At 41.8% G+C, this 26,549-nt stretch overlaps 1 protein-coding gene across 2 annotated transcripts in view; it reads right to left on the bottom strand.

Annotated features, from left to right (window-relative positions):
- Nucleotides 1–26,549, bottom strand: part of bicd2 (bicaudal D homolog 2 (Drosophila)) — a 41,954-nt gene that overhangs the window by 7,727 nt on the left and 7,678 nt on the right. For both annotated transcript variants that reach the window (XM_035743412.2, XM_035743413.2), the window contains exons 2-4: nucleotides 2,548–2,760; nucleotides 1,249–1,401; nucleotides 276–734 (exon numbers count right to left, since the gene is read on the bottom strand). In XM_035743412.2, the coding sequence (XP_035599305.1) occupies nucleotides 276–734; nucleotides 1,249–1,401; nucleotides 2,548–2,760 (825 nt within the window). The remainder of the gene's footprint in view (nucleotides 1–275; nucleotides 735–1,248; nucleotides 1,402–2,547; nucleotides 2,761–26,549) is intronic.

The following is a 26,549-nucleotide window of genomic DNA, read 5'->3' as shown; positions in this document are numbered from 1 at the left end:
TAAGGCCAGTATAGGTAATCAATGTCCCTAAATGGATGAACACTGTGTTCCCCAATGCTTAATGAACTTTCCAGCCATAAGTCAGAACTGTTCACAGCTGCATGTACGCCTAACTATTTTCCAGGCAACACTTACAAACCCAGCTCAATAATGCTAATTATGACTTTATTGCTTTACCAGGGACGCTGACACCTTGACAGTGGACTGTGAATAAAGCAAACAGGCTAAGCATTTTTACAGTCCTGCCTGCTAAAGCTACTATGTGGTCACCTTACCTGCATGAGCTGCTGCTTGAGTTTCTGGATTTCTGAGATGTTGAGTTCACTCAGCAGGTCATCCACTAGGCTGGGGGCGGGCCGAAGTTTGGCTTTGTCATCTTCGTTGGCGTCGGCGGCCATCTCGGCCAGGCCGTTCTCGTAGCCACGGAACGAGTCATCGTTGTTCGGCACGTTGGTGGCAGCAGTGGGATCCTCGCTGAACTTGAGTCCGTCCAGGGAGACGTTGAGGGAACTGTGGTGGTATGGTAACAGGTTGTCCCCAATGGTCATGTAGTGGGACAGTTCTTTACGCAGGGCGGCCTTCTGCTCGCGCTCAGTCTTAATGGTCTCCAGAGCCTCGGTCAGCTGGCGCTCGGCGATCTCCCTCAGGCGCATGGCCTCCTCCTGCTGGCTGTGGAGGCACTGAGAGTCTTCCTCCAGGCGACGGATCTCATGCTTCAGACCCTCAAACTCCACCTAGAGATCACAGAGAAGCCACAGCACATCAGAGGAATCACTAACTAAATAGGGAGAATCCCCCTTACACTCACCACAAAAGCATATTTTTGTCTCATCCTCTCCAGTTGGTTCTTGTATCAATAGCCTCATTCATTGGCCCTGGCTTTCGACTTTCGAGCCGTGTCACTTTTTCACCCAAACATCTGAAGTGTATTGGCCAGTCTCTCTAACTCTACAACCTTAACCACTACCCATTACCCACAATAAGCCCTCATCCTCCCCTAATCTCCATACACAACAGCGCCCACTACCCTAGGGCAGGGGAGGCGGCAGGTAGTCTAGTAACCAAAAGGTCGCTTGATCGAATCCTCGAGCCGACTAGTTGAAAAATCTGTAGATGTTCCCTTGAGCAAGGCACTTAACCCTAAAATCACTCCTGTAAGTCGCTCTGGATAAGAGCGTCTGCTAAGTGACTAAAATGTTAAATGAATGCTCCCCCTCCCTCCCCTTAGTCCCTTCCTCATCCTCTCACCTGGCTCTGTCGTAGCAGGGACACCTGTTTCTGCAGGGAGATGTTCTCATCCTCCAGCTCACTGTAGTCCTGCAGCAGACGTGCCTCCCGCACTTTATACTCTCGGATGTCATCACGCAGTTGGGTGCGCTGCAACTCCACCTGCTCAGAGCTCTACAGACAACGAGGAAAGAAATGGGTGAGAGAGGAAGCGAAAGAGGAAAAAGTATTGTCAGAGAGTACAACACAAGGACATGTGGATTTGATAAAAATGCATTCCGTGGTTGTACTGTAATGTCAACGCAGCGGGTGTTTCTCAATACGCATATTCCAAAGTATTAAAGTGTGCGAAACAGAGCACAGAGGGCACTTTTTGGATGCATACTCTGTTCGTACATATTTTGAAGCATGCATCAATGCGAGGTTCAACGGAAAGTATGCACTGAAATATGACGCAACCATGAAAAAAATGACAAAATGTATTGAAATCAATGCTGGACGGTATTTTAGTTAAAGGGAGATAAAATGAACTCTGACCGTGGAATAAAATGTTCACCAATAACATCTCATACGTTCTGTGACAAAAATACTTTGTATATTAGTTAACAAATACATACTGTGTTAGTAGATCGCAAGCTCATGGTAAGTCAATAGGGCTAGCTATCCATCAAGAATTGGTAGCTAGCTACCTATGAAGAATTGACAGCTAGTCATCTACCTTGCATAAGATTAGTTGTAGGTAGTTTTTGCCTGTTAAACTAGCTAGCTAGCTAGCTAGATTATTAAGTGTGCTGGTTAAGTGTGCCTTGAATTCTAAATAAATCACCAACAGTGTCACCAGCAAAGCACCCCCACACCACCTCCTCCACGCGTCACGGTGGGAACTACACATGCGGAGATAATCCGTTCACCTACTCGCGTCTCAAAGCCACAGCTTTTGCAAACAAAAATCTGAAATCTGGACAGATTCCCACCGGTCTAATGCCCATTACTCGTGTTTCTTGGCACAAGCAAGTCTCTTATTATTATTGGTGTCTTTAGGTAGTGGTTTCTTTGCAGCAATTTGACCATGAAGGCCTGATTAAGAAGGAAATACATTCCACAAATTAACTTAACAAGTCACACCTGTTAATTAAAATGATTTCCAGGTGGCTACTTTGAAGAATCTCAAATATAAAACATATTTTGATTTGTTTAACACTTTTTTGGATACTACATCATTCCATATGTGTTATTTCATCGTTTTGATGTCTTCACTATTATTCTACAATGTATAAAATAGTAAAATAAAGAAAAACCCTGGAATGGTTTCCAGCTCACCTCTCTCATTTCCAGGGCGACGGCAGCCAGGCGCTCGTTCTCTGATTGGGTGCTAGTGAGAGTGGTTCTGGCCAACCGCAGCTCATTCTGCAGCTCCAGGACCATCTGCTGATATTGGGCCTCCTTACTGGCTGACTCCAGCATCAGTGACTCCTCCCTGCTCTCCCCATCTGCAGCCACCTTCCTATGGGTGGAGTAGGCCTGACCAAACGCCTGGGGAGAGGAGAGAAACATACATATACGCATAGATTAGTACCAGGACAGAAGTCATAGGAGTACAAAACTGGGAGAAGGGTGGACATTGACCAGAACTCGTGCAGGACTCCAATGAGCATGACTAGTTGTGAGCATCATGACTGGTTGAGAGTAATATTAGATATTACTCGTAATATTAGATATTACTCGTAATATTACTTTTTTATGCTGTCCAATCAGCACAGAGCTTCACTACAAAATGGCCTCCAACACTCTACTCAGCAAACTGGATGCAGTCTATCACAGTGCCATCCGTTTTGTCACTAAAGCACCTTATACCACCCACCACTGCGACTTGTATGCTCTAGTCGGCTGGCCCTCGCTACATATTCGTCGCCAGACCCACTGGCTCCAGGTCATCTTACAAGTCCATGCTAGGTAAAGCTCCGCCTTATCTCAGTTCACTGGTCACGATGGCTACACCCATCCGTAGCACGCGCTCCAGCAGGTGTCTCACTGATCATCCCTAAAGCCAACACCTCATTTGGCCGCCTTTCGTTCCAGTACTCTGCTGCCTGTGACTGGAACGAACTGCAAAAATCGCTGAAGTTGGAGAATTTTATCTCCCTCACCAACTTCAAACATCAGCTATCTGAGCAGCTAACCGATCGCTGCAGCTGTACATAGTCTATTGGTAAATAGCCCACCCATTTTCACCTACCTCATTCCCATACTGTTTTTATTTATTTTTCTGCTCTTTTGCACACCAATATCTCTCTCTACCTGTACATGACCATCTGATCATTTATCACTCCAGTGTTAATCTGCAAAATTGTAATTATTTGCCTACCTCCTCATGCCTTTTGCACACATTGTATATAGACTGCCCCTTTTTTTCTACTGTGTTATTGACTTGTTAATTGTTTACTCCATGTGTGTTGTCTGCTCACACTGCTATGCTTTATCTTGGCCAGGTCGCAGTTGCAAATGAGAACTTGTTCTCAACTAGCCTACCTGGTTAAATAAAGGTGAAATAAATAAAAAATAAAAAAATAAATAAAGGCTATCAGATGAGTGAAGGTGTGAAGGTTCCTTTAATACTTTGTCATTTTCGCAATTTTTTTGGTCAATCTCTTCATTCAAAGACTCAACAATGGACAATCTTATTGACAGTTGTGGCTGCTTTGTGTAATGTATTGTCATCTCTACCTTGACCTTTGTGCTGTTGACTGTGCCCAATAATGTTTGTACCATGTTTTGTTGCTACCCTCTTGTTGTCATGTTGTGTTGCTACCATGCTGTGTTGCTGCCTTGCTATGTTGCCGTCTTAGGTCTCTCTTTAAGTAGTGTTGTCTCTTGTCGTGATGTGTGTTTTGTCCTATATTTATATATATTTTTTTTTTTACAACCCATTTTTTTTTACATCCCAATAAGAATTTGTTCTTAACTGACTTGCCTAGTTAAATAAAATAAATACAGATAGTATGGGCTCGAACCCAGAGACTCTGGGCTGCGACCGGGAGGCCCATGGGGCGTCGTTCGGGTTAGGGAGGGTTAGGCCGGCAGGGATATCCTTGTCTCATCGGTGTGGCTGGCTTCCGGGTTGGCTGCGCGGTGTGTTAAGAAGCAGTGCGGCTTGGTTGGGTTGTGTTTCGGAGGGAGGACGCATGGCTCTCGACCTTCTCCTCTCCGTGCGGGAGTTGTAACGATGAGACAAGACAGCAACGACTAACAATTGGATACCACGAAATTGGGGGGGAAAATACAAATAATGAGATGAGGTAGTAGTCATTCAAAAACAGAGTGAGTCTATGCAACTTATTATGTGACGTGTTAAGCGCATCTTTACTCCTGAATGCATTTAGGCTTGCCAGCTTGCCATAACACACATTTAGGCTTGCCAGCTTGCCATAACACGCATTTAGGCTTGCCAGCTTGCCATAACACGCATTTAGGCTTGCCAGCTTGCCATAACACGCATTTAGGCTTGCCATAACACACATTTAGGCTTGCCAGCTTGCCATAATACACATTTAGGCTTGCCAGAACACACATTTAGGCTTGCCAGAACACACATTTAGGCTTGCCAGCTTGCCATCACACACATTTAGGCTTGCCAGCTTGCCATAACACACATTTAGGCTTGCCAGCTTGCCATAATACACATTTAGGTTTGCCAGCTTGCCACAACACGCATTTACGCTTGGCAGCTTGCCATAACACACATTTAGGCTTGCCATAACACACATTTAGGCTTGCCATAACACGCATTTAGGCTTGCCATAACACGCATTTAGGCTTGCCATAACACGCATTTAGGCTTGCCAGCTTGCCATAACATGCATTTAGGCTTGCCAGCTTGCCATAACACGCATTTAGGCTTGCCAGCTTGCCATAACACACATTTAGGCTTGCCAGCTTGCCATAACACACATTTAGGCTTGCCAGCTTGCCATAACACACATTTAGGCTTGCCAGAACACACATTTAGGCTTGCCAGAACACACATTTAGGCTTGCCAGCTTGCCAGAACACACATTTAGGCTTGCCAGAACACACATTTAGGCTTGCCATAACACACATTTAGGCTTGCCATTTAGGCTTGCCAGAACACACATTTAGGCTTGCCAGAACACACATTTAGGCTTGCCAGAACACACATTTAGGCTTGCCAGAACACACATTTAGGCTTGCCAGAACACACATTTAGGCTTGCCATAACACGCATTTAGGCTTGCCATAACACGCATTTAGGCTTGCCAGCTTGTCATAACACGCATTTAGGCTTGCCAGCTTGCCATAACACGCATTTAGGCTTGCTATAAGGTTTGCCAAAAAATGCTTGTTCACATTTCAGCTTTTCATTTTCGATTAATTTGTAAAAATGTCTAAAAACATAATTCCACTTTGACATTATGGGTTACTGTTTATAGGCCAGCGAGACAAAATCTAAATTTAATTCAAGGCACTGTAGCTACCTGGCTAGCTAACTAAACGACCTAGCTGCAGTGTCCAACACTGTATCAGCTAGAATATGGACCAATACTTTAATAGCAAAAGAGTTAGCTACTAATACAAAACATAACTTCTTGAATATTGTTTTGATGAGGCGAATAGAATAAGGATGTCACTTGGTCAAATCGGGGCGGCAGGTAGCCTAGTGGTTAGACCGTTGGGCCAGTAACCGAACGGTTGCTGGATCGAATTCCCAAGCTGACAAGGTAAAAATCTGTCGTGCTGCCCCTGAACAAGGTAGTTAAACCCACTGTTTAAACCCAAACCCCGGTAGGTCGCCACTGTAAATACGAATTTGTTCTTAACATCTTACAATGTATAAATATCATGTAATTCTACTTACTGTATGTTCCTAATTATTTACTTAGTATTATCAAACTTCATCCGGATATTACACTGTTGGTGTGTAGGAGTACAATATTACTACTAAGTTATACTAGTTAGCTTGTATTCTACGAACAATAACACCAGTGTTCCTGTAAAATAATGTGTATAATGTAATATAGATAGGTTATAGCCGAGAGAGAGAAGGAATTGGTGGCTTGTTAGAGCACATCACATTTCAGTGGTGCTCATCAGGACCCACATAAACAATTGAAATGTCAATGTGGCCCCCCTCAAACATATTGTAACACTGGGAATCCTTAGCAGTCCATGTATGCTAGTACCCTGAGTGGAGGAGTAGGCTATAATGAACATGTGGTCTTCCTGTACATTGTAATAATTTATTTTCCATTCCATTGTTTGCTCAGCTTGTAATTGTAGTTGGTTATGTAAACATTATCAGAACAGGCATTGCATGATAAACAGAACAAAAAATATGATATATATGTTTTAACAATTTCAACGGCAGCTTCACTTTCTGTCAATATTACAATATTGCTGCTTGCTCAGCCTCTGTCCTTGGTCTGCATCACACAGACCGACAGTCCTCAGTCCTGAATTGTCATTAAGTCCATAGACCGGATCCATAAACTGTTCTCAGTTTAGCCAAGAGAACTGAGAATCAGGCAGGGATTCTCTCTGTATACAGTCAAGAGAGTGCTGTCAGGTTCCTACCCACTGTGTACATCAGCACCCTGGTCAAGCCTCCCATGATTGTCCAGCCTTGTTGTAGTCCCGACTCTACTTCACACACATTGGATTTTAACCAGGGTTCGACAATCATGGACGGTGACCTGATTTGCAATTTTTGGGAGAGAGATAATCCTCTCTCAGTTTTCAGGGCGTCTGTGAGTTACAATGTTATTCACAGTGACATAGGCCTACCTTCACAATAAGCTACATAAATTAATGTGTACACTGCATTTTTCTGGACAAAATTCAGGATGGCTAAATTGTTGTCTGTTGACTCCTGAAACACAGACACAAAGATGGAGTTAGTGAATAGTCACATTGTCTGCCTGTCATGGATCAATGTAGCCTAAATTCTATGAACTTGACAATAGCATATTCAAACATTCTCCATGGAGAGGAAGGTGTCTGTCTGGCCATTGTTTCACTTATGTGGCCATGCAGAGCAGAGGGGGGCTGGTATGGGTAGCCTAAGAGAAAATGGCATGTAGGCAGTTCTCACATTTGGTTTCTGTTGGATAGGACAGAATGTTACTCTGCTAAACACAGAAGTGCAGCCAATCTCTCAACTTTGAAATCAAACTAGCTAATTAAAACATAGTGTATTCGGAAAGTATTCAGACCCCTTCACTTTTTCCACATTTTGTTACGTCACAGCCTTATTCTAATATGATTCTTTTTTTTTTTTTTAAGTTGCCTGAACAATATTCCTTTGATGCATTAGATTTATCAAGATCCATTTTGTTGTGATACACTTTTCTTGACGTTTTGAATTGCATTTATTGGACATTTTGGTTGTTTATATGGAAATTGGAAATATTATTTATCATAATGAGTATAAATTACACATTTATGTGGAATAATTCCATATAGTTTATACCAGCATTTCTCCATTCAGCGTTTCAGAACATGAATGGAGAATGGTGCTAGTTTAAAGGCCAAGTGCAGTCAAAAATGTGATTTGCCTGTGTTTTATATATCCACACTAAGAGGTTGGCATAATAAAAATAATATTTACTGGGAAATTGTGAAAATTATTATGATGCTCTTTTAGTCTTCCTGTTTGGGTGGGATGGAGTTTTGGCCTGCCTAGTAACATCGTACTGCGGTAAATGGGTTAATAAATCAATAAGAAAAGAGAGTTCCAAACCTCTGCCAATAACAGCTAGTTTTTAAGTTTACCCCTCCCCACTCAGACTACCCCCAGACAAGTCCCCCCTAAATCCTTGCTTGAGTAATTGATCCTCGCTAAAGAAACATATTTTTGTTTCTTTTTGACCATTTTAATTTAAAACAATCACAGTAAGGTACTTAATTGTTCCCCCAATATTTTTTTTTTTGATATTGAGAAAAAAATTGCTGCATTGGACCTTTAATAAAGTTAGATCAAAGCTAAATCTATGTCTGCGGGATCACAATGATACATCTTTACACTATAGAACTGAATATAATAGCATACCATAACGTTACTGTAAGACAAAATCTGAGTGGTCGGATTTTTCGCTCATGCGGCCAAAACTCAACAGTGCGCGCCACAATGCAAAATAGATTGAAACAAGACACAGGTACAGTAGGCTACGATTTGTTAACACCATCTGCTCTAAAATTCTCTTGACAGTGATGAATGTGAAGGGCGAGCAAATTTTTTTACGCTAAGTAGAGGGGAAAAAAAAACAGAGGGAAAAGAACGGGGCGGTTAACTTCTGAAAGTAACAGACGCGTTACTTTAAAAAGTAACTAATATTACAATATTTGAATACGGTAAATCGCTATATTACTATGTTACTCACAAAAGTAATCCATTACTTTTGTGACGTGTTGGGGAACACTGAAAGGGGGTTACCTAGTCAGCTGCGCAACTGAATGCGTTCAACCGAAATGTGTCTTTATGCATCGAACACAACCAGAAGAGCATAAGGATACATGTAGGCTTAAGAAAGACATGACAACAGGCATGATAACCCAGATGTCCCAGGCCAGTGAGGGTAAACAACAATATTTTAAATGGCCTGAAAATATCAATGTGAGATTCCTACAGACAGTTGACCCCTGGGCTTATAGAACATTCAGTCCGCATCACAGGTCCAGCGTCCCAAACGGCACCCTATTCCCTATATAATGCACTTCTTTTGACCGGGGCCCATAGGGCTCTGACCAAAAGTAGTGAACTTTATGGGGAATAAGGTGCCATCTGGAACACAGCCAGGGACACTGTGCCAACTGATGATGTAACAGGACGCTGGAGCAGAACGGTCAAAGAAAATCCTAGCTACAACAGAGCCAGGGTTCTTCTCCTGCCTCACTTGTGTCCATCTAACCTCTCGTTCTCCGCACTGTGTATACAAATCCCCCGGTATGTCAGTCAGTGTGGCTGAAGCAATGGTTGCTAGTTTGAGCACTGAGGCATTGCGGAGGCCACTGACCATTGACATGTTCTCACAAGATAAATGTTCCATTACTAATAGAGGCCTGGGTGGGCAGGCAGGCACTGCTTGGTCTGGCTGAGTCAATAGCAAGAGCACACCAAAATATTTCCCTGTAAGGGGGAAGGGGGGTAGACAGAGAGAGGGGGATGAAGAGAACTACACAATGCCACGTCACATTTCCTATTAAATTCGCAACACAGTGTTTCCCCTAAATCGTTGCTGGGATTGTAAAATGTTTTCAGTGTAAACTTAAACACCGGATACAGTTCAAGTCGGAAGTATACATATACCTTAGCCAAATACATTTAAACTTAGTTTTTCAAAATTCCTGACATTTAATCATTGTAAAAATACCCTGTTTTATGTCAGTTAGATCACCACTTTATTTTAAGAATGTGAAATGTCAGAATAATAGCAGAGAGAATTATTTATTTCAGCTTTCATTTCTTTCATCACATTCCCAGTGGGTCAGAAGTTTACATACACTCAATTCGTATTTGGTAGCATTCCCTTTAAATTGTTTAACTTGGGTCAAACGTTTTGGGTAGCCTTCCACATGCTTCCCACAATAAGTTGGGTGAATTCTGGCCCATTCCTCCTGACAGAGCTGGTGTAACTGAGTTAGGTTTGCTCGCACACACATTTTCAGTTTTGCCAACAACTTTTCAATAGGATTGAGGCCAGGGCTTGGCCACTTCAATACCTCGACTTCGTTGTCCTTAAGCGGCAGAGTAGCCTAGTGGTTAGAGCGTTGGACTAGCAAATTCAAATCCCCGAGCTGACCAGGTATAAATCTGTCGTTCTGCCCCTGAACAGGCAGTTAACCCACTGTTCCTAGGCCGTCATTGACATTTGTTCTTAACTGATATTATTTTACACAAATACAATTGCTCTGAGAAAGAGATGTTTTTTTTTCCTCTCAAAAAATCTAGGGGTCAAAATGAAAGATTCTTAAAAATAAACTAGTCAAAAGTTTAGTATTTGGTCCCATACTCCTAGCATGCATTGACTATATCAAGCTTGTGACTCTACAAACTTGTTGGATGCATTTTCAGTTTGTTTTGGTTGCGTTTCAGATTATTTTGTGCACAATATAAATTAATGGTACACAATGTAGTGTCATTTTGCAGTCACTTTCATTATAAACAGGAATATAATATGTTTTTCTAAACACTTCTACATTGTGGTTACTACCATGATTACGGATAATCTGTAATGAATCATGAATAATGAGTGAGAAAGTTAGAGTGTCAAAAGATCATACCAAGACACAACTAACAATAACAGGAAGATTAGCATGTCACAAGAACCCATGGGAACATAGTCAAAACGGAAGCAAATTTGAATCTCTAAAACGATGTAACAATCTTTGATTAAAGCAGAGATATTTATAAAAAGGAAGAATTGTCTGATGAAACTAAATATACAAAAAACATTAGGAACGCCTACTCCATTAGGAACACCTGCACCTACTCTTTCCATGAAAGATGAAGGGGAGGGAGACGGGTTAAAGAATTATTTTTAAGCCTCGAGACAATTGCGAAATGGATTGTGTATGTGTGCCATTCAGAGGGTAAATGGGCAAGACAGAAGATTTAAGTGCCTTTGAACGGGGTATGATAGTAGGTGCCAGGCGCACCGGTTTGAAGGTGTCAAGAACTGTGATGCTATTGGGTTTTTAACTCAACAGTTTCCAGTGTTAAACAAGAATGGTCCAGCCAACTTGACAACTGTGGGAAGCATTGGAGTCAACATGGGCCAGCATCTCTGTGGAATGCTTTCAACATCTTACAGTCCATGCTCCGATGAATTGAGGCTATTCTGAGGGGAAAAGGTGGTGCAAATCAATATTAGGAAGGTGTTCCTAAAGTTGTGTGCACTCAGTGTATATAAAGTGGGGCAAAAAAAGTATTGAATCAGCCACCAATTGTGCAAGTTCTCCCACTTAAAAAGATGAGAGAGGCCTGTAATTTTCATCCTAGGTACACTTCAACGATGACAGACAAAATGAGAAAAAAAATCCAGAAAATCACATTGTAGGATGTTTAATGAATTTATTTGCAAATTATGGTGGAAAATAAGTATTTGGTCACCTACAAACAAGCAAGATTTCTGGCTCTCACAGACCTGTAACTTCTTCTTTAAGAGGTTCCTCTGTCTTCCACTCGTTACCTGTATTAATGGCACCTGTTTGAACTTGTTATCAGTATAAAAGACACCTGTCCACAACCTCAAACAGTCACACTCCAAACTCTACTATGCCCAAGACCAAAGAGCTGTCAAAGGACACCAGAAACAAAATTGTAGACCTGCACCAGGCTGGGAAGACTGAATCTGCAATAGGTAAGCAGCTTGGTTTGAAGAAATCAACTGTGGGAGCAATTATTAGGAAATGGAAGACATACAAGACCACTGATAATCTCCCTCGATCTGGGGCTCCACGCAAGATCTCACCCCGTGGGGTCAAAATTATCACAAGAACGGTGAGCAAAAATCCCAGAACTACATGGGGGGACCTAGTGAATGACCTGCAGAGAGCTGGGACCAAAGTAACAAAGCCTACCATCAGTAACACACTAAGCCGCCAGGGACTCAAATCCTGCAGTGCCAGACGTGTCCCCCTGCTTAAGCCAGTACATGTCCAGGCCCGTCTGAAGTTTGCTAGAGAGCATTTGGATGATACAGAAGAAGATTGGGAGAATGTCATATGGTCAGATGAAACCAAAATAGAACTTTTTGGTAAAAACTCAACTCGTCGTGTTTGGAGGAAAAAGAATACTGAGTTGCATCCAAAGAACAGCATACCTACTGTGAAGCATGGGGGTGGAAACATCATGCTTTGGGGCTGTTTTTCTGCAAAGGGACCAGGACGACTGATCCGTGTAAAGGAAAGAATGAATGGGGCCATGTATCGTGAGATTTTGAGTGAAAACCTCCTTCCATCAGCAAGGGCATTGAAGATGAAACGTGGCTGGGTCTTTCAGCATGACAATGATCCCAAACACACCGCCCGGGCAACGAAGGAGTGGCTTCGTAATAAGCATTTCAAGGTCCTGGAGTGGCCTAGCCAGTCTCCAGATCTCAACCCCATAGAAAATCTTTGGAGGGAGTTGAAAGTCTGTGTTGCCCAGCAACAGCCCCAAAACATCACTGCTCTAGAGGAGATCTGCATGGAGGAATGGGCCAAAATACCAGCAACAGTGTGTGAAAACCTTGTGAAGACTTACAGAAAACGTTTGACCTCGGTCATTGCCAACAAAGGGTATATAACACAGATTTGAGATCAACTTTTGTTACTGACCAAATACTTATTTTCCAACATAATTTGCAAATAAATTCATAAAAAAATCCTACAATGTGATTTTCTGGATTTTTTTTCTCATTTTGTCTGTCATAGTTGAAGTGTACCTATGATGAAAATTACAGGCCTCTCATCTTTTTAAGTGGGAGAACTTGCACAATTGGTGGCTGACTAAATACTTTTTTGCCCCACTGTATAAAAGATTTAGATGCACTATTGTAAAGTGGCTGTTCCACTGGATGTCATAAGGTGAATGCACCAATTTGTAAGTCGCTCTGGATAAGAGCGTCTGCTAAATGACTTAAATGTAAATGTAATTAGATGAAGATCACCTTTCGACCCGTCATTTGCTAACTGAATCTGTTGCAAATTTGTAGCAGTAGTCTTTTTTTACCAATTGGGCTAGAATTAGCTAGCTGGCTCAAATGTAATCCATTCTTTCTGGAAATCAATGCTGCAGGTGTTTTTATGGATAATCGGAATAAATGCAGTGGGACATGGACACAGTTCGAGCTAAAAACACTCCCAAGGTATGAAAAAGTTTGAAAATGTTTGTTCGAAGGGTGAAATATCCAGCCACATAGTCCGTAGAAAACGCACTGCACACTAATGAACACATGTCAGGGCTCTCAGTAATTACCAGACAGACACGTATGTGCATACTTTACATACTAAGCACATGTACGTAAACAGACATGTCACATTCACAAAACACGCTTACATGGGTCAAATAGTTCAGAGACCCCAGCCTAGACATACAAAATTAGGAATCAGAACTGCATGTAAGCAAGGGGGCTGCTCCTGAAGACCTCTTGCTAGCCCCTAGAGAGAACATCCTAACACAGCCTGCATTACGCATAACACTGTCAGTCAGGGAATCTCTAAATGGCACATTCATAATACCTGAAAAAACAATACAGTATATTGCTTTTGTTATATAAAAAAATGTCATCAAATTATATCGTATCTGAGTGTCTGCAGGTAGCATGAGGTGAAGCACGCAAAGTATCTCATTGTTGTCGATCTCCGGCTTTTTTAGTGAGTAAACTATTACAGAGGACCATAGACCTATCTGCTTAGAGGGCCTGAGGGAAAGCCTTTACAACTTGGCTGTGAATTAATTGTGTTATTAGATATTTGAGAATGTCGCAATAACACTCATTGTATAACCCGGTGTATACTATATGCCTTTGTAACTGGGCCAAAGTGGTAGAAGACTCACCAGCCAGTAGACACACATGCCAATACCACCTGTTGGTCAGGAAGGATAAGCTGACCTTAGCTCTCTAGTCTCTGCCCTGCCCTAACCCTAGATCGTCAACCAATCCCTGCTTTCTAAAACAAACAGAGACAGTGGCCGTGCGGCTTTTCATCTATTAGAATTCGCTGCACACTATTGAGAAGAAAATAAGCGTCTTTCTGAACCCACGTGTGTCTGACAGCTGCTAAACAGCTGAAGGGACACCCTGTACCAAAATGAATGAATGGGGGTAATCAACGCAATTGAGCATTGGATGATGCATTCTCAGTAGGATGGGCCTAGTATGATATTTGTTGCTTACTGTATTCATTTTTACTGAACAGTATATTATAAATAATATGTAGTATGATTAGTACACAGTATGCAGTTTAAGTAGGTAGTAGGCAAGCCATATCTCAGACACGGACACCGGTTTGGCCCAGGATCAGACAGGCTAAGCTAGGTATCAGACAGAGAACAGCTAAGACCTTCACCTATCACCTCTACAAAGGGATCAGGATACGAGTACGTCGTGAGTAGCCATGTGCAGGTATACGTGATTCATTCATAGAGAGCCAGTCAACATGTCACCTGACAATGCTAAATGTACTACTGTAACGACCCAGAAAAACATACAGTTATGACTACAACTGATGGAGGAAAAGGAGGTACAACAGAGCTATAGGGAGTTTGCGTGCCCTAACCCGAAGAACATTAGAATCACGCACGTCTGGCAAGGCCAATGAACACAGTGCCTCAACGAAAGCCCCGCCTTCCACAGGTAATTAAACTGAGGCACAGATTAATTCCTTCAATTCAGTACCACTCTTCACATAGCCCAGAACTGGGCAGAGTGGGGCTGAACTTGTGCTGTACCTCGTATCCCTCCTTCAGGGAACTGTAGTTATAGTCATTATAGTATGTTCCCTTTCATTCGGTCAACTCACTACAACACAACTATGGGGATATGAAATCAACATTTACATTTACATTTAAGTCATTTAGCAGACGCTCTTATCCAGAGCGACTTACAAATTGGTGCATTCACCTTATGACATCCAGTGGAACAGCCGCTTTACAATAGTGCATCTAAATCTTTTAAGGGGGGGGGGGGGTGAGAAGGATTACTTTATCCTATCCTAGGTATTCCTTAAAGAGGTGGGGTTTCAGGTGTCTCCGGAAGGTGGTGATTGACTCCGCTGTCCTGGCGTCGTGAGGGAGTGTGTTCCACCATTGGGGAGCCAGAGCAGCGAACAGTTTTGACTGGGCTGAGCGGGAACTGTACTTCCTCAGTGGTAGGGAGGCGAGCAGGCCAGAGGTGGATGAACGCAGTGCCCTTGTTTGGGTGTAGGGCCTGATCAGAGCCTGGAGGTACTGAGGTGCCGTTCCCCTCACAGCTCCGTAGGCAAGCACCATGGTCTTGTAGCGGATGCGAGCTTCAACTGGAAGCCAGTGGAGAGAGCGGAGGAGCGGGGTGACGTGATCAAATCAAGCCCGAAGCAGTGCTCACGGCAGACAGCCCAGAGTGCCAACCCGACAGGGAAACCTGCGGTACCTGGGTGTTGCACAATCTGCACGCTGCCTAATGACCCACTCCTGTCCCAGCTGTAAGCACACCCAACTCGCTGCAGCACAAATATCTCCTACGGGCAACCCTTTAACTTTTTCATACGTGAGTTACAAATATCTCTAAAGGTCGCCCCAGCGGGAGGTGTTTTATGCACGTGATGTCAAAACGCACTCACTGTTCCAAAATGTGATTATTACGCAACAGGACAGTTAACACTCGCTGCCTGCTTAATTATTTATGTTTCAACTTGTCAATTTCAAATTATTTTCTCAAATTTGTATTTTCTAACAACAGTTTGAATTGAGGTGTGTTCAGCCTCCTCATTAATTCACATAGAAGTTGCCCATTTCAGCGTTGCGAACAATTTATGTTTGAGGCTTTACTGAGCCGGACAAACTTCTCTCTTCGAGGATTGCCCATGTACTTCACCAATGTTTGCGCAGATCAAGTATACAGACACTTGCACAGTCTCGCACGAATTGGAACATTTTCTGGCTGGCGCTCGCATGGCCTTCCTTGTTGTTTTCCTTACAAATAATAACTTTGGACATGTGTGTGTTACTATCAAAGTAAGTTCCTTATTTTCTGTATATCGTGTTATCGTTTCTACTGTAGGTGCATTCAGTATGCATGTATGTATCTATATACACTACCGTTCAAAAGTTTGGGGTCACTAAGAAATATCCTTGTTTTTGAAAGAAAAGCACTTATTTGTCCATTAAAATAACATCAAATTGATCCAAAATACAGTGTAGACATTGCTAACGTTGTAAATGAATATTGTGGCTGGAAACGGCAGATTTTTTTTAATGGAATATCTACATAGGCGTACAGAGGCCCATTATCAGCAACCATCACTCCTGTGTTCCAATGGCACATTGTGTTAGCTAATCCAAGTTTATCATTTTAAAAGCCTAATTGATCATTAGAGAACCCTTTTTCAATTGTTAGCACAGCTGAAAAATGTTGTGCTGATTAAAAAAACCAATATAACTGGCCTTCTTTAGACTAGTTGAGTATCTGGAGCATTCGTATTTGTGGGTTTGATTACAGGCTCAAAATGGCCAGAAACAAAGACTTTCTTCTGAAACTCGTCAGTATATTCTTGTTCTGAGAAATGAAGGCTATTCCATGCGAGAAATTGCCAAGAAACTGAATATCTTGTACAACGCTGTGTTCCTGGAATATTGCAAACCTAGGCCTGTTGTTGCACTGTCCAATAGTTTGTTTATTTTTATTTTTTTATTTAACCTGTATTTAACTAGGCAAGTCAGTTAAGAACAAATTCTTATTTACAAAGACAGCCTGCCCCGGCCAAATCCTAACGACGCTGGGTCAATTGTGCGCCGCCCTATGGGACTCCCAATCACGGCAGTTTGTGATACAGCCTGGAATCGAACCAGGTTCTGTAGTGACGCCACTAGCACTGAGAAGCAGTGCCTTAGACTGCTGCGCCACTCGGGAGCCCTATAGTTCCGGAAGTGTCATTAAAAAAAGGTCATAAAAAAGGAAGCCCAAGGCACTCTTCATTTTAATTGATTATATGAAGAGTGCCTTGATCCTCCTTTTTGATTACCAATTTACCCGTTTTACCAAAGAGCAGCTTCTGTCTACCAAAACCTACTATTGTGTACCTTCTGTCTACCAAAACCTACTATTGTGTACCTTAGCACCTTCTGTCTACCAAAACCTACTACTGTGTACCTTAGCACCTTCTGTCTACCAAAACCTACTACTGTGTACCTTAGCAGCTTCAGCTTCCTCCTTCTTTCCCCTACAAGTTCCTGAAGTGTGTTTGGAGCAGTAGAGTCGAAGGGAGGCGGGAGACACGTCTGTCTGAGACATGAGGAGCTTAGTCTTAACTACCTCCACCTGTGTCTAAACCCATGTCCACGTACCTAACGTACACTCAGTGTGTGAGTGTATGTGCATCCATGTTTCACAGGAACAGACAATCCGACACAGACGTACTGTAAGCAGTTCACGTAAAGGTCAGCATATAAAGATGTGTTAACTAAGCTATGGTTTTGCTGACCTGGGAATTCAAGGATGGAGAGGGTGCTAGTGTGGGAATGTGTGTAAAGGAGTCAGCATGCTTCAGTTCGGCGCCAACCTTAACAAGAAAAAAGCGGCAATAGTACTTTTGTCCATTTTGAGACGCCGTAGCCAGTATAAACTTCCTCAAATTAGTCCGAATTTCTCTACTGTGTGATAACTCAAGAAATCTGTAATTCATTTTGACATTTTTGCTGACGAGATCTTAGTCACGCAATTTTGCATCTAACTAGGACGTTTGATGCAGTATTTCTCAAGTGAAAAACTGTGCGTGAGGACGAGTCGTTGAAGAATCCCTACGGTTGACCATTCGCCGACGAGGGGGTGTAGACTTCGGCTACCAACTTCAGCTTGCCTCGAGAATAATGTGTGCCCAAACAGCCCAAAAAAACGAACCAAAACGTCATCGTAATATGAACTGCTCCGAACTGTTTCGGTTGTAAAGTGCGTTTACAGGAGTGAGGTGAGCCTACCAGCTTGGTTCTACGCATGCCATCTGCTGCTTCTCTCCCTTTTTCTCAAACTCAAGGGAAACAACTAGTCAGTTGTACAACTGAATGCATTCAACTTTGTTTTTTCTTTGTTTTCACACCAAATCGCAGTACATAGTGAAAGTAGTGCAATGTATCTGAATAAAGAAGTCTGTTTTTCATTCTGATGTAGGCTAGTTCAATTAGCAGAGAGATGAGTTTAATGGTGGCCCCATACCCTCTGAGGCTGGTCCTGGTGAGCTACTGAGAAGAAAAATAGATCCTTTCTCAATGACACTACAAGTCCCACAAGTCTTAGCCCCCCCCCCCACCAAACAATTAAGCAGGGCTTGACAATTTGTTTAGGCACAGATCTTTTTGGGGTCCCCAAAAATGTTCTCTCTCTAACACAATCTTTACATCATTGTATGACCCACTTTACAAAATAAAATGCATTACTATATTTTTTAGCATAGAGAATCAGACAAAAAATATAGGCTAAACCCTGCCTATTGGCAACTTTGCATATTCAAGCCTGTCTCAAAATGTAACACTGGCCTTTAAGGCTCTCCTGGAGAATGGTTGGCCACCCTTCGTAGCCTAAAACATATTTCACTTAACAGGGTAACATTACAATTACGACCAAATGTCTTTATAAATTGATTCCCTCCAGGACTCGAAGTTAAGGTCGTCCCTTCATCCCTGAGACGATAAAAAATATATGTCTACAGACTCTGGGACAACTCTGGGAAGACATCCAAAATTCATACAAACACTGCACCTAATAAAATGTTCTTTAAAAAAGCAATGACGCTTACGCAACAGATCAGATCGTTTAGCTTAAAAATGTTGACAAAGTTTTATTTCCTCATATTATACACTCAACAATGCACACGTCTTAGGCTACGCTACGGGCAAACGTTCCAAAATACATTTAGCGGGAAAATACTTCTCAAAAGTGCACTGCATGTAAGCGGTTTCAAGTGGCAGAGAAAGAAATATCCATTTGAAAATAAGAAAGAGGGGAGATCTAAAAATGCATCAACTAGTATGGATTACTAAAAATACTAGGATTATGCCTTTGGCTGCTGGACAATAAAATAAAGTTGATTTGAAAACCAATAGAACATGAGGAAAAATGCTGGTTTCAATGGCATACTGAAACAAGAAGTATCATAAAATGATATAAAATATCCTGTTTAAGGTTCAATTGTATCATAATGCTGACCCCCTTCGCTCAGATTCAAGGTGGGTGATGTGGGGTGCGCAACAGGCACTGTCCTTCACTCATGACCATTTGAGCTGAATGAACCGTGCCTAGAGTATGTCGACAGAATCAATCCTTTAGACGTTAAAAAGTGAATTACCCTTCATTATATTTGTCTAACATCACTGGCATTTAGCCTATAATGTTTGGCAACATTTTCTTGCGCCTCATGTCAGCATCGGTTTGGACATGAGGCTGTAGCCAATATGCATATCACCTACACTTTGACATGTAGGCTTTTTTATTTATGTATGGGCTTATGAAAAATAGATTTGAATATGTTTCCAATGTTAGCACCTCTGATCCAAATCTGATCGAAGCAATTGTTTGATATTGGGATTTTTTAAAAACTTGTCCATTCAGACAACTTAAATCTAAATTATCCTTGTTTGACAAGAGGACAAGTGTCAAGCCCTGTCAAGTGTCTGTGAGTAAGAACATAGGCTGTGTGTGTCAGCGAGCGAGAGAGAGAGAATATTGAGGTACACATACAATACAAGGGACAGACATGCTTGATGAATGGCCTGGGAACTCATGCTCTTTTATTTCCCTCTGTCTCTCACACAAAGTTCAATATTGAGGCTGTCTACAATGTATTCAGATATTAGATACATTGGAGTGGATTTAGCATCAATATGCTTCAGGTTAATGACAACAGAAATGTGACTCACCACCTGGATTCGGTCTATGAAATTTGAAATTGTGTTTTTTTTTTACACTAGATAAAAGTAGAGACTCAGAGCTACAAAATGGGATATCATACACTGCATTTGAGGAACAATGGGAAAGATATTCTGCTTTGAAAGTTGATCAACTTGTAAACTCACTTTTTATGTTTTGGTATCTCGTGAAGAGCTCCTCTTTGTCTACACCCATTCAGCATCGTTCAAGATTTAGCCCCACCCATCTCGTTTCGCTCTTGGAGCGCACACCTGACGCTCTGGCCGATGATTTGTTGGATAACATGAAAACAGACTAACCAGCTCTGCTGACAACAATTTCATGAGGCTTTTTTGCAGACATTTACTGACTCTGGCCATATTCAACGGGCGTTGTACACACGTCACGTAACGTTAGCTAACGAGCCAGCCAGCTAACGTTAGCTAGTTAAACAACAATGAACAATGCCACAGTGCTCGGAGCAAACCAACCAGGTTCAATGTCAGCTAGCTAACAGGAGGGGTGCATCACTTGAGTGGGTTGAGTCACTGAAGTGATCTTCCCGTCTGGGTTGGCGCCCCCCCTCGGGTTTGTGCCGTGGAGGAGATCTTCGTGGGCTATAATTGGCCTTGTCTCAGGGTAGTAGGATGGTGGTTGAAGATATCCCTGTAGTGGTGTGGGGGCTGTGCCTTGGCAAAGTGGGTGGGGTTATATCCTGCCTGTTTGGCCCTGTCCGGGGGTATCGTCGGACAGGGCCACAGTGTCTCTCTCCTCCTGCCTCCAGTATTTATGCTGCAATAGTTTATGTGTCGGGGTCAGCCTGTTATATCTGGAGTATTTCTCATGTCTTATTCGGTGTCCTGTGTGCATTTAAGTATGCTCCCTCTAATTATCTCTCTCTCTCTCAATCACTTTCTCTCTCTCTTCTCTCGGAGGACCTGAGCCCTGGAAGCATGCCTCAGTACTACCTGGCCTGATGAATCCTTGCTGTCCGCAGTCCACCTGCTCATGCTGCTGCTCCAGTTTCAACTGTTCTGCCTGCAGCTATGGAACCCTGACCGGTTCACTGGACGTGCTACCTTGTCCAAAACAGCAGGTCCAGGACTCTCTCTTACCGCACCTGCGGTCTCTAACTCTGAATGATTAGCTATGAAAGGCCAACTGACATTTACTACTGAGGTGCTGACCTGTTGCACCCTCTGCAACCACTGTGATTATTATTAGAAGTCGACCGATTAATCGGAATGGCCGATTAATTAGGGCCGATTTCAAGTTTTCATAACCATCCGTAATCGGCCGATTATGGCAGATTTACATTGCATTCCACGAGGAAACTGCGTGACAGGCTGACCACCTGTTACGCGAGTGCAGCAAAGAGCCAAGGTTGCTAGCTAGCATTAAACTTCTTATAAAAAACAATCAATCTTCACATGATTACTAGTTACCTACACATGGTTGATGGTATTACTAGGTTAACTAGCTTGTCCTGCATTGCATATAATCAATGCGGTGCATGTACATTTTTTAATCGAATCACAGCCTACTTCGCCAAACGGGGGATGATTTAACAAAATCGCATTTGCAAAAAAAAGCACAATCGTTGCACGAATTAACCTAACCACAAACATCGATGCCAATCTTAAAATCAATAAACAGAAGTATATTTTTTAAACCTGCAAACTAAATTGCCAGAATTTTACATAATTATGACATAACATTGAAGGTTGTGCCCGGTCTATAAAATACGGAACGGTTCCGTTTAACACTGAAAGAATATACATTTTGTTATCGAAATGATAGCTTCCATTTTTGATCATATTAATGGCTCGAATTTCTGTGTTTATTATATTATAATTAAGTCTACGATTTAATAGAGCAGTCTGAGCGGTGGTAGGCGGCAGCAGGCACGTAAGCATTCATTCAAACTTTACTGCATTTTCGAGCAGCTCTGAGCAATGCTTGCTTCACAGCGCTGTTTATGACTTCAAGCCTATCAACTCCTGAGATTAGGCTGGCAATACTAAAGTGTCTATTACAACATTCAATAGTCAGTTATATGAAATACAAATGGGATAGAGAGAAATTGCCAACGCGTCATAATTCCTATACTAACTACAACTTCTTAACTGGGAATATTGAACCACCAGCTTTCATATGTTCTGAGCAAGGAACTTAAACGTTAGCTTTCTTACATGGCACATATTGCACGTTTACTTTCTTCTCCAACACCGTGTTTTTGCATTATTTAAACCAAATTGAGCATGTTTCATTATTTATTTGAGACTAAATATATTTTATGTATTATATTAAGTTAATATAAAAGTGTTCATTGTTCATTCAGTATTGTTGTAATTGTCATTACTACGAATATATATATAAAAATTGTCCGCTTAATCGTTATCGGCGTTGAAAAATCATAAAATCGGTCGACCTCTAATTATTATTATTATTATCATCGTCATCATCATCTGACCCTGCTGGTCATCTATGGACGTTTTAAACTGAACATCTTGGCCATGTTCCATTATAAACGATCAATATCCACCCGGCACAGCCAGAAGAGGACTGGCCACCCCTTAGAGCCTGGTTCCTCTCTAGATTTCTTCCTAGGTTCTGGCCTTCCTAGGGAATTTTTCTTTGCCACCGCGCTACTACATCTGCATTGCTTGCTGTTTGGGGTTTTAGGCTGGGTTTCTGTACAGCACTTTGTGACGTCGGCTGATGTGAAAAGGGCTTTCTAAATAAATTTGATTAAATTGATTAGGCTCTAACTAGAAAAGCAAATGGCCCTGGGAAACTAATAATAACGTCAGCTAGGGTGCCAGCCAGCTAACATTAGATAGCTAGCTAACAGTACACGTTAGCTTGAAATGAAACCACTTTGTCAAAATTAGAAACGTGTAATATATGAAAATGTAGCGAGCTATCGCTTGACTATCTTACCTGTATACATCATCATGCCTGTCAGGAACGCCATACCACGGTTGCCCTTAGTTTGAAGATGTAATCCAGAGAAAGGTGTTTTCTCAAACTCTTTAGCTATCATACTCTATTTCCACTGATTTCAAAACTTGATCCTCCAGAAAGTGGAGAACCCCACTTATGCAGCTCCACTACACAATACATTTTTGAAGAACCACATTCAACAGGATTACCAACACAGACTGACGAGCTCAAATAGACAGAAGCCTTCTATATGGCAGACCAATCCGAACTCATCTCTCGGCATGTCCAGCCCACTCATTATCTCAGCCAATCATGTTCAGTGGGAAGGTTACCCCTTTTTCTGTGGCTTAACCAACAAGGCTTGTAAATTTAAGAATTTTATCCGTATTAACAGATGGCATACAAGTTTGTTATTAAGGCACATGAAAGTTCACATGTTCTAGAAAGCATTTCTGCCAAAAACCTCATTTTGATTAAAAAAATAAAATAAATACGTTCAAACGGCTCTCCTGTGAAGTTGCGACATACCCCTAGTTTTCTGAATCGGGTCACAAATTATCTACTCTTGATAGAGATAGAAATAATCAGGTAAACATAAACAATGCTAGTGAAGTTGCCATTGTGCTTGTGTGGCTATAAATGCTGTCATTCTGCTAGAGCACCGTAGTCAGAATTCTGTGAGAATGTTGTTGCTTAGCTCTAACACATAGCCTAACAGCTGATTTCAGTTTACTGCAAGCCATTTTGTTGGGAGAGGGACACACATGCTTCAGGGTGACTAAAATCCCCTTAAATGTCATAAATACTTGGGCTGGACCAAGTTTGGCCTCTGGACTCCAGCCCTGTTCAACAGTGGGTACTAGCCCCTATGACGCAGGGGTAAATTGCAACAGGATTCACAAGATAGAGTCCCTAGTCTCTCAGAGAGAAGACTAAAGCATTTGGGCAAATCTGATCAAAACCAGCCCAAGCAACTCGACTGCTGTTCTCCCATTGGAGAAGCCTGAGGCAGGGAAACCTTTCTCTGGCAGAGGCAAAGCCAGCATGTGGCTTTAAATATAGTACTGGCCTCCACCACAGCAATTTCCACTGTCAAACAAAGAGCAAGTTGGGACTGGTGTAGGTTATTGCTGATAGATGTCATCCAGAGATAATAACTTTAACAAGGATATTCAAATATCACCCACATTTTCCCAAATAATACTAACACAGACACACGTATGTGTTTGTAAACATCTGAAAACATCTACACTCTTGCCTGAAGTTAGTGTTCTGTCTTTTTGAATGTTTTCCTCGTCTTTTATCATAGTAGGCCAACTTTGATGTTATTAAAGTAGGCTAACAAAACTTCTAGCACCGAGACCCCTAGAGAGCTCATCCTGATGTCGTTTTACCCCTAGGTGTCGACAACGTCAGCCCAGCTGGTAATACACTCGTGTCACCCATGGACCGGCTGGTACATAAAACATCCTCCATTCAGGCTGCAAAGGTGTCAGTTTCCTCCCCAACTCGATTTAATTTGCTTTTTTTTTATGCTTTCGGGAGGGTTGTGTGTTTTTATAGGGCACACGGGAGGGTAGTGTGTTTTTTCCCTGTTTTACATTCCCTCTTTTGCTGGTTTTACTATATAATTTCTTACATCCTAGCAACATTTCCTCATCTGTTTGAGTGCACCACCCCTATATAAAGGTGTTTTGGTACTTCCCTAATGCACTACACTTTTCCATGTGCTAACTTTTACTATACCACAGGTTTGTAGTCTACCAGTCTAACAGCCTATCCTGCCCTAAATGTACTATTCATAGTGACAACATTGGGAGGTGTATCATTTGTCAAGATCTGCAATAGACTAACTAGAAATCATACCACACATTAAAGCATTCAACGCTGCATACATTTTTTTATATGAATCCACAAGAACAAATTGGAATAGCTGATAGGTAGCGGAGCCCAGGGGCATCATTGCTCATGAAAGGACAGTGAAGACATGAGATACACAGCTCAAAATGCTCCCCAATTGAAAAGCCAACTGACATTTACTACTAAGGTGCTGACCTGTTGCATCCTCTAAAACCACAGAGTTCCTCTGTCCAGTGCCTGTGTTCTTTTGCCCAGCTTAATCTTTTATTTTTATTGGCCAGTCTGAGATATGGCTTTTTCATTGCAACTCTGCCTAGAAGGCCAGCATCCCGAAGTCGCCTCTTCACTGTTGACGTTGAGACTGGTGTTTTGCGGGTAGTATTTCATGAAGCTGCCAGTTGAGGACTTTTGAAGCGTCTGAATTAGAGGTCAGCCGATTAATCGGAATGGCCGATTAATTAGGGCCGATTTCAAGTTTTCATAACAATTGGAAATCTGTATTATTGGACACACAATGCTTCTACACCTGCATTGCTTGCTGTTTGGGGTTTTAGGCTGGGTTTCTGTACAGCACTTTGAGATATCAGCTGATGTACGAAGGGCTATATAAATACATTTGATTTGACACCGATTTTGCAGATTTTTTTTAACACCTTTATTTAATCTTTATTTAACTAGACAAGTCAGTTAAGAACACATTCTTATTCTCAATAACGGCCTAGGAACGGTGGGTTAACTGCCTCGTTCAGGGGCAGAACGACAGATTTTCACCTTGTCAGCTCGGGGATTCCAATCTTGCAACCTTACAGTTAACTAGTCCAAAGCAATTGCGACCTGCCTCTTGTTGCACTCCACAAGGAGTGCAAATGCTACGCGAATGCTTACTGCATTCGCGTAACAATTTAGCCTGTTTACGCGAATGCAGTAAGCCAAGCTAAGTTGCTAGCTAGCGTTAAACTTACCTTATAAAAACAATCAATCATAAGCACTAGTTAATTACACATGGCTAATGATATTACTAGATATTATCTAGCGTGTCATGCGTTGCGTATAATCTGACTGAGCATACAAGTATCTAAGTATCTGACTGAGCGGTGGTAGGCAGAAGCAGGCGCGTAAACATTCATTCAATCAGCACTTTCATGCGTTTTGCCAGCAGCTCTTTGTTGTGGGTCAAGCATTGCGCTGTTTATGACTTCAAGCATATCAACTCCCGAGATGAGGCTGGTGTAACCGGAGTGAAATGGCTGGCTAGTTAGCACGTGCTAATAGCGTTTCAAACGTCACTCGCTCGCTCTGAGCCTTGGAGTGGTTGTTTCCCTTGCTCTGCATGGGTAACGCTGCTTCGAGGGTGGCTGTTGTCGTTGTGTTCCTGGTTCGAGCCCAGGGAGGAGCAAGGAGAGGGACGGAAGCTATACTGTTACACTGGCAATACTAAAGTGCCTATAAGAACATCCAATAGTCAAAGGTATATGAAATACAAATGGTATAGAGAGAAATATTCCTATAATTCCTATAATAACTACAACCTAAAACTTCTTACCTGGGAATATTGAAGACTCAGGTTAAAAGGAACCACCAGCTTTCATATGTTCTCATGTTCTGAGCAAGGAACTTAAACATTAGCTTTCTTACATGGCAAATATTGCACTTATACTTTCTCCAACACTTTGTTTTTGCATTATTTAAACCAAATTGAACATGTTTCATTATTTATTTGAGGCTAAATTGATTTTATTGATGTATTATATTAAGTTAAAATAAGTGTTCATTCAGTATTGTCATTATTACAAATATATATATTTAAAAAAAAAAAATATATATATATATATATATATATATATATATATATATATATATATATATATATAAATAAATATTTATTTTATTAAAATTGGCCGATTAATTGGTATCGGCTCTTTT

This window comes from Oncorhynchus keta, chromosome 10 (genome assembly GCF_023373465.1).
Source record: "Oncorhynchus keta strain PuntledgeMale-10-30-2019 chromosome 10, Oket_V2, whole genome shotgun sequence".
NCBI lineage: Eukaryota > Metazoa > Chordata > Actinopteri > Salmoniformes > Salmonidae > Oncorhynchus > Oncorhynchus keta.
Note: the sequence above shows the minus strand (reverse complement) of the source record. Positions and strands in the feature narration are given on the sequence as shown.